Consider the following 9766-nt stretch of genomic DNA (forward strand, 5'->3'; position numbering starts at 1 on the left):
AAAAAAAAATTAAAAAAAAAAAAAATAAATAAATAAAAACGTTAAAAAAATTTTTTTTTAAAAAAATAAAAAATAAAAAAAAATAACTGCTAAAGGGAAAAAATGTTTTTAAAGTTATGCCATTTAAGCTCTGACAAAATTTTTCAAAGATTCATGAAATTCTCTAGACTATTCTCAGTTTTCTTGTTTTCTCACTTGATTGATTTCTCCCCAAATGTCCCCTGCAAGATGTCCTGAAATACAACAATCCCCAGAAGCTGCTTTAACTTACTTTCCATTTCATCTCCCTAGAAAAATGATTTCTCCAAAACCAAACTTTATAGATAACTGAACCTAACTCTTTACATATAGAAGACTACCACCTCCCTACTTTTCTAACCATTAAGTGATGTGTATACTGTTTGGTGAATTCCTTTCCTTTCAAAGAAGAGTCTCTTACTTGTGTCTGGTAGGTAGGTCTTGGAATGCAACATAAAAATCCTTGGCAAGAGGAATCTCTTTTCGGTCTTTGACAAAGGTTTTCAAGGCCCGACATAGGTAAGGGTAAACTCTGAAAAGCAAACAAATAAAAATCACATGACGTCTTCAAGAGGGCTACCAAGGCCCCCTTTACCTTTCATGCTTGCAAACAGCTAAGACTAAGCAATTTCACCTGGTTACAACCAAGCCTTAAAATTTAACTATGCAGGACACTTCTATCATCTACTCTAGGTCTATGAGTGTCTTCCAATCCTCTCCTAGCCCAACAAATAGATCTAAGACAACAGAAACACCAACGATAAAATCCTATACCCAAATACCTACTATCTTTATTTATTGTATTTTGTTGTTGTTGTTTTGTTTGTTTTATTTTAAATCCAGTATAGTTTACATACAGTGTAATATTAGTTTCAGGTGTACAATACAGTGATTCAACACTTCCATACAACACCCGGTGCTCATCACAAGTGCACTCCTTAATCCCCATCACCTATTTCACCCGTTGCCCCATCTACCTCCCCTCTGATAGCCATCAGTTTGTTCAGTATAGTTAAGAGTGTGTTTCTTGGTTTGTATCTCTCTTTTTTCTTTGGTACAATTACATATTTAAAAAAAAATAAAGACAGCAAGGGCCAGCAATTTAAGCAATAGAACAAACCAGACTAAAATTATTTCATATCCAATCCCAAAAGGTTCCTGAACTTAATTTCTTGTAGATTAAGAGATAAGGGAATCATAACAAATAAATTCAGCTTCATTATTCAATTGTGAAAACAGAGCTATAATATTTCATGCAATCTCTATTGACATGACTGACCCTAAGGAGGAAAATGATAAGGCATTATTATCACATTTCAACTGAATACATATTTATGTACACCAGCTTTTGTTTGTTTCATATATTAAAAAATTACAGTCCCTTAAGGAAGAAATGCCACAATAAATGAAAGACCTTTTAACCCACAGTAGGGAAACATAACAAAGCCATTATGAATGATGCAGCAGGTTTAGGAAAATGAAAGGTACTAATAAATAAGACAGGCTGTCACAAGAGAAATAGTAATCAATGTAATCATAGCAATAAAATAATATTTGTATTTTGTTTCTTTCAAGGAGTTAAAATAACGGACATCTTTTCTAAGTTAACAATTTCAACTAATATGACAAAAATAATAAAAACAAAGATAAAAATCTCTAAATCTGAAGCATATTAAAATTATTTAAAGTCTGCTCTACATGCTTTTGTCTTTCTTAAAATTCTGAGATAATTGCATTTGTATTCTTTTTTCTTTCCTGTGCATGATTATGTTCTTTCTTTTTATAATCTAGTATTCTTTTTTTTCCCTTAACTTGCTTTATTTTTTATTTTCTTAAATTTACATCCAAATTAGTTAGCATATAGTGCAACGATTTCAGGAGTAGATTCCTTAGTGCCCCTTACCCATTTAGCTCATCCCCCACTCCCACAACCTCTCCAGTAACCTTCAGTTTGTTCTCCATATTTATGAGTCTCTTCTGTTTTGTCCCCCTCCCTGTTTTTATATTATTTTTGTTTCCCTTCCCTTACGTTCATCTGTTTTGTCTCTTAAAGTCCTTATATGAGTGAAGTCATAGGATTTCTGTCTTTCTCTGAATAATTTCACTTAGCATAATACCCTCTAGTATCCACGTAGAGGATCCACATGGATCCACGTTCCATCCACGTAGTTGCAAATGGCAAGATTTCACTCTTTTTGATTGCCGACTAATACTCCATTGTATATATATAACACATCTTCTTTATCCATTCATCCATCAGTGGACATTTGGGCTCTTTCCATACTTTGGCTATTGTTGATAGTGCTGCTATAAACATGGGGGTGTATGTGTCCCTTCGAAACAACACACCTGTATCCCTTGGATAAATGCCTAGTAGAGCAATTGCTGGGTCGTAGGGTAGTTCTATTTTTAGTTTTTTGAGTTTTTTGAGGAACCTCCATACTGTTTTCCAGAGTGGCTGCACCAGCTTGCATTCCCATCTACTATCTTTAAATAATCATTTGGCACCCACAGTACAGGCCACTCCTCTGTCCAAGATGACTATACCTAAACAATCTTGGTGGTTTACAATCTAGCAACACGGCCTCCCGTTTGGTGTCAAGGCCTAGTATATTTTTCTAGGTTTAATTCTTGATTGAAAAATGGACGAGAGGAGCAATATGTTATGGACATGAGAGCAAACTGGCACTAACAATCCACTTGACTGGTTAGACTGAAGTGTGTATGTCCTCTTGAGGTAGGTTCCCAATAGCTGTTGCAGCTTGGTTTGTTTCAATAGTGGGATCTGAAGTCCTCTGAAAAATAAGCTTCTTCCTTTTTCTTTTTCTTTCTTTCTTTCTCTTCCTTCCTTCCTTCCTTCCTTCCCTCCCTCCCTCCCTCCCTTCCTTTCATGTTTATTTATTTTGAGAGAGAGAGAGAGAGTTGCACATGTGCGCAAACAAGGGAGGGGCAAAGAGAATTCCAAGCAGGCTCCACACTGTCAGCACAGAGCCCAATGTGGGGCTCAATCTCGCAAATGGTGAGATAATGACCTGAGCCGAGATCAAGAATTGGATGCTTCTGGGAACCTGGGTGGCTCAGTTGGTTAAGGGGCTCACTTTGGCTCAGGTCATGATCTCATGGTTCATAAGTTTGAGCCCCATGTCAGGTGCTCTGCTGTCAGCAGAGTCCACTTAAAATTCTGTCTTCCTCTCTGTCTGTCCCCTGCTCGTGCTCGCTCTCAAAAATAAACAAACATAAAATAAATAAAAAATTTTTAAAAAGCGTTGCATGTTTAACCAAATGAGCTATGCAGGCACCCCTGAAAAATGAGCTACTTTTAGGAGACAGAACTGCTGCATAGCCTATGTACGAGGTATGAGTAGAGGTGTTTCTACTACCAGCCCGGACTTTCTACCTCCCTCACAACTTTTTCTGGTGTGTATTCTCACAATAAAATCTGCTGCTTATCACCCCCAACCATTCTTGATGATTGGAATGGCTAGAAACATTGAAACAGGTATTCCATCTCCCAGCCTACCATGTAAAGGAATGGGGCTGTCTCTCCTTATTCCTGGGTCTTAATTTTCTTTCACAACTGTCCACAATGTTTATTTTAACCTGGTTTTATTTACATATATTCACATCTGTTTAATCTAAATGCTGACAAAGATTTATGTAAAAAGATGTTTCTTGCTTTATACAGCAATTAAAAATAGGGGCATCGGGGTGGCTCAGTCAGTTGGGCATCCGACTTTGGCTCAGGCCATCATCTCATGGTTTGTGAGTTCGAGCCCTGCATCGGGCTCTGTGCTGACAGCTCAGAGCCTGGAGCCTACTTGAAATTCTGTGTCTCCCTCTCTCTCTGCCCCTCCCCTACTCACGCTCTGTCTCTCCCTCTCTCAAAAATAAATAAACATTAAAAAAAAAATTTTTTTTTTTTAATGTTTTCAAGTGGCGCCTAGGTGGCTCAGTAAGTTAAGCGTCCAACTTAAGCTCAGGTCATGATCTCACAGTTTGTGAGTTCAAGGCCCAATCTCTGTGCTGTCAGCACAGAGCCTGCTGCGGATCCTCTGTCCCCCCACTCTCCGCCTCTGCCCCTCCCCATCTCGTGCTCTATCAAAAATAAACATTCAAAAAAATGTTTTCAAAATATTTTATATGACATGGAAAAATGTTACACTGTTATGTGAAATGGCAGGAGACTGTGTCTACAATATGATCTCAATAGTTACATACACCTAGAAATACAACAAAACGTGCCAGAAGATCCTTAGGAAATTCCACATTTGCAGACCTGCTCATGATGGTTATCTATGGATGGTGGAATTACATATGTATTCCCTCTACTCATCTCTACTTTCTCTATTTCCTACAACATACACATTACTTTTATAATCAGAAGAAAATTAACCTTTAAGAACAACAATGTCATTTCTTTAAAGACACCCCTGACCAAGAACAGGATCCCCACACTTTCTCAAAATACCTACTCCTAGGGGCAAGGGAAAGAATTAAATGAATGACAGACCAAGAGCACTGAATGCCTGACAGAAAGTAAGCGATCCTCTGAAAACTTAGGAAAACTACATAGAAAGCAAAGGTTTTCAACATTTGGACGTGTCAAATATTCAGCTCCACAAAGACCTAAATTTGTTCAGAGCAATACTAAAATGACCACTGGCTGTATCAAAGGGCCTCTCCTTCTGCCTCACAAATGAGTACTTCCAGTCCTAGAAGAGCTGGCTTCACAGGTTCCATGCCTATTTAAAGTAAAGAAGATTAATATAACATACCTATAGAACTCCTCTTGAATGGTGGTAGAAAGTTGTTGATTAAATTGCTCCAGGTCCACAAAACTCACAACCAATGTGTTTCTCTCAGGACGAATGAGCTCCTCTGCTAATTGCAAGTACTTAATTTCTCCATCACTGTTCTGGAACCTGTAGATACACACAAGTCCTATTAAATTGAAGAATTATGCAGTAAAAAGAAGAATCCAAATGCCTGATAAGTCGGTGTATCGGTTAAAATGACCATCAGCTTTAGGGTCAGACAGGCTCATTTCACTAAGTGCATAACATGGGCAAGTACTTATCCCACCTTTCTGAAAAAAAAAAAAAAATTAAGACGTCATTTATCTCATAAGATTACTATGAAGTTTAAATGAGAGAAAGCCTGTAAATGCTTTGCACAGAGCCCAGAACACAGAAAAACTAGGCCTAAACTGCATTTCTTCATTTAATATTTTCTAATAAAAAATGCCAACTATCCTTTTATTATTGTTGTATATAGTTAAGATTGGAAAATATTAAATCCAAAGATTCAATTTCTGTAGAGAAAACTGACAGACTAGTTGTTGATTTAAGAACATGAATAAAAATACAGAAATGAGGTGCTTCAATGCCCAAGTCCTCAGAAAAACAGAAACATATACACACAAAATTAAGGATTACCACCACCATTTTTGCTTTTTGTCCTTTTAACATAAATGCAGATTCACTTGGAACCAAAAATCAATTCCTTCTTCAAATACAGCATACCTAGCTGTCCAATATTTACTGAACATCTATCTGCAAAGCATTACACCAGAGATACTTAAAGCTAAAAATGACAGTGTTGTTCCTGCCCTAGGACTGACATGATCATAGGATCATACCCTCCTATTAAAGAGGTAGCAAGAGAACCTAAATGTCCATGACAAATGAGTAAAGAAAATGTATACATATACAACGGAACACTACTCAGTCTTAAAAAGTAAATTCTGCTATACGTGTCAACATTGATAAACCCTGAGGACATTACACAAAATGAAATACGCCAATCATAGAAAGATAAATACTGCATGATCCTACCTATATGAAGTAACTAAATAGTCAAATTTATAGAATCAAAGTGGAATGAGGGTGGCTGGTGGGCTCAGTTGGTAGAGCATGTGACTCTTGATCTTAGGGCAGGGAGCTCAAGCCCCAGGTTGGTGCAGAGCTTACTTTAATTAATTAATTAATTAAATAGTGGAATGATGGCTGCCAGAAGCTAGAGCAAGGGAGGAAAATGTGGAGTTACTAAGCAAGTCAAGTGAGACTGAATAAGCTTTAAGAGATCTACTGTATAACATTGTATTTACAGTCAATGATAATGTATTGCATAGTTAAAAATTTAAGAGGGTAGATCTCATGTTAAGCGTTCCTTTAACAAAAGAAAAAAAGGAGATACAAAAAATGTGCTGTGGGATTATAAATAATTCTGCCCAACAAGAACATCCAGAAAGGCTTCAAGCATTTAAAAGATGACATTGGAGGGGCACCTGGGTGGCTCAGTTGGTTAAGCATCTGACTTTGGCTCAGGTCATGATCCCATGGTTTGCGGGTTTGAGCCCCACATCGGGCCCTGTGCAGACAGCTCAGAGCCTGGAGCCTGCTTTGGATTCTGTGTCTCCCTTTCTCTCTGCCCCTCACCCACTCACGCTTTGTCTCTCTTGATCTCTCATAAATAAATAAACGTTAAAAAAAAATTAAAAAAAAGAGGACATTGGAATTCAGCCTTGAAAGATGTTTAGAATTTGAAAGAAAACAAAGCAACACAAACACCAAAAAAACTCCAGTAGTGGTTAGACTCACTATAGATGTTTTCAAGTGGCAATGTCAGAAAAGGTAGAGGAATACAGAGATGACAGGCTGGCTGTGGAAGATGAAACTGGGAAGAGGAGCTGTGAAGAATTTGAGACTTTACTCCATAAACAAGGGCAAATCAAAGTTGGAATTCTGAGGGGGAGTTAACACCCCCCCACCCCCACCCAAACAGAGTGATTTATTTCTCTCATTCATCATTATCCCCAGCATCCAGCTGTATGGTAAACTGCAAGGCAGTTAAGGCAATCATATTCTTCATTAAAATGAAACATTAATTGAGGACTTTTGTAATGTGGTGTGGTGGCTAGGTGGGGTTAAGGATGGGATTTACATTCAAGACGGAAGTGGCTGACAGGTAAAGACACAGTAAGTTTCATTACCAGAGATAATGGAAAATGGCACCTTACGAGCATAAGGGAAGAAAGGATTGGTGCTGCCTGAAAGATTTACAGAGTTTCACAAAGGAGGTATGAGTCTTTAGCTGTGCTTTGAAAGATGAATAGCTGTCAGGCAGAGAATAACAATGCTAAAGACGGGGGATATAAATTATGGTTTCAAATGTATCAGAATTTCATGAGATGGCAGAATTATGCACAATAATAAAAGTGTGGAAACAACCCAAATGTCCTTGGATGGATGAATGGATAAAAAGTGGTATATGCATACAGTGAAGTATTATTCAGCCTTAAAAAGAAATCCCGACACAATGCTGTACACGTGGATGAACCTTGAAGACATTATGGTAAGTAAAATAAATTGGTCACAAAAGGCCAAATACTCCAAGTATAGCTCCAAGTACACGAGGTAACTAGAACAGTGAAAGTCATGGTTAAGTAGAATGGTGGTTGCCAGGTGCTGGGGCGGGGCGGGGGGCGGGGGGCAATGGGGAGTTAACTGTTTAGTGGCTGCAGAGTTTCAGTTCGGGAAGACCAGAGTTCAGTCGTTGGATGGTGGGGGCAGTTGCTTAACAAAGTGCATATACATACTTAATGACACCGAACTCTACACTTAAACAAGGTTAAATGGTAAGTTTTATGTATATTTTACAATTAAAAAAAATTTCACAAGACATTCCAAGGTCCATCCTCTTAAGGAAAGAAGTAATACATCTGCACGAAGTAACTGGCGGCAGAGGCGGAAACCCAGGCAGTGGGGGATTACGAGAGGCCAGGAGCCTAGAAGGCAACTTAAAAAAAAAAAAAAAAAAGTATGTGCGGGTCGGGGGGCTTGCGGTGGAAGGAAACGGAAGGATGGAGGGAAGGAGGGGAATACGCTCAGACACTTTGAAGCAGGTCAGGGCTCACCCGAGCATCTGTCTGCCCTCAGGGTTCACTCGAGTGCCTTTATCTCCATGGGCTCCAAAGGCAGCCCGGGCCCTCGGCGCCCCAAACACCAGAGGCCTGGGTGCCCGGTCCCATCAGGACTCTGCAGGGGCCCCCACTCGGTCTTGCTACTACTTATGCTCCCGGAGCCTCCGTTTCCGCTCAGGTAACCAGGGGCGACGGGATCACCAGCCTTACAGGTTGTGAGGACTGAACGACGGGACCAAACCGCTGCGCATACCCACGGCACTGGCAGTTTGAGGAAGGACTCAAGATGGGATTTTACCGCTCGCGGCGACCTGGCTAAGCCCCGAGTGGGGAATAGGACGCTCTGCAAGGCGCGCGGGCCCCCGGTTCCCCCCCAGCATGCGCCGGCCCTAGGGCCCAGCCTGGCCCCGGGAGCCGCGAGTCGGCGGGCTCCCGGGCTCCGGAAGCGGACAGGGGCAGCTCGGGGAAGTTCCGCGAGGAAGGGGCGCCCGCGGACTTACTCCTCCAAGAAATCCAGGAACAGTTTCTGGCATTTCTCCGCCACCTCATCGCGGACTTCCAGGTGCTGGCTGCCGGCGCCCGGCTCCGCTGCCGCCGCGAGGTCCATGGCTGTTCAGTGCTAAGGGGCCGCCACCGCCACGCTCCACCACTACCAATCACTTCACCACAGACGCCACCACTTTGCGCGCGCCGCCGCCGCTACCGCCCGCCCCCTCGCCCACAGGGATTGTCGGAACCAATCGTGGCGCAGGAACTCGAGGATTTCGCGCCAAACCTGCCCAATGAGCGTGGCTTCTGCATTAGTCCAGCCCACAGAGCCGGGATTTCGCGCCAAATGCAAAGACCAGGAGGAAGCCAGCGGGTTCTGCCTTTGCGCCTGCGTAGTGTGGTCTTGTCGCTGGCAACTTGGTTTCTGCAACAGATTTACGAGTGGGATCCGTGTTCCGGTGGCTTTTCACATGTTTTTCATATCATTTCACTGATATTAATTGAGCAGTAGACATAAAGCTCTATGGAGGAGAAAAATGAGTAAGATTCAGACCTGCTTGAGCCGTTGTAAGTGGAGGAAATATAACTGTGCAAGAGCCCAAAGAGATACAGACGTAGTACCAGGTACGGAGTTTGGCAGTTACTGTGGTTAATTCCCCTCTTAAACAGAACTGTTGGCTTGCGCCCTCTTGATTTTCTTTACTCCCTCTCAGGCCGTCTTTACCCCACTTCCTTCCACTTGCTTTTTTCCCATCTCTTTGGCTATTCTTGGTTAGCCATCTATTGTTGGTGCCTCTTCTTTAGTGAGTTCCTGAAGTGGTCTGGTCCCAGAGCCTTCATTTCTCCTGAAACTCTGTTGGGCGACCCTCTTCACTCCTGTTGTTGTGGGATTGTTGAGCGAGCCCTGTCAAGAAGGAATTCTTGAGAGGTTTTACAGTGCAACTTAGCAATTTTAAGGACAGGACCTGTGGGTAGAAAGACCTGCACCTTTGCTGTATGAAAGCTGGTGGTTATATAGTGTTCAAGGGGGAGGAGGGGACGTGCAGGGAGTATTAGATCATTACTGTTTTCTTTGAATTTCTACTTGTAAAACTACTTTCACAAGATTTCTCTCTTTCTATATTAAAAATGTAGCAACCAGCAAGTATTTGATCCTTATCAGAACTATACAGGCTATAGGTCAGCCTTCTAGACTAAAGGTGAACATTTTTCTGCTTCTATCCCTCATCATCATAGCTTCTGGGTGCTGATGACTTCTACCTTGTGTATCACCAACTGGGATTCTTTGGCCTGTAAGAGATTAAGAGAAGCCTGGACCATTTCCTTCTTGAGGTTTCC

At 41.2% G+C, this 9766-nt stretch overlaps 1 protein-coding gene across 1 annotated transcript; it reads right to left on the minus strand.

Annotated features, from left to right (window-relative positions):
* Positions 1–247: 247 nt before the first annotated feature.
* Positions 248–8637, minus strand: LOC125917462 (DNA replication licensing factor MCM6-like). The gene is made up of 3 exons (XM_049623653.1): positions 8440–8637; positions 4794–4940; positions 248–550 (listed from the first exon to the last, which is right to left on the minus strand). The coding sequence occupies exons 1-3, from the start codon at positions 8544–8546 to the stop codon at positions 436–438; spliced, it is 369 nt and encodes a 122-aa protein (XP_049479610.1). The 5' UTR covers positions 8547–8637; the 3' UTR covers positions 248–435.
* Positions 8638–9766: the final 1129 nt, after the last annotated feature.

This window comes from Panthera uncia, unplaced genomic scaffold (assembly GCF_023721935.1).
Source record: "Panthera uncia isolate 11264 unplaced genomic scaffold, Puncia_PCG_1.0 HiC_scaffold_1888, whole genome shotgun sequence".
Taxonomy (NCBI): Eukaryota; Metazoa; Chordata; class Mammalia; order Carnivora; family Felidae; genus Panthera; species Panthera uncia.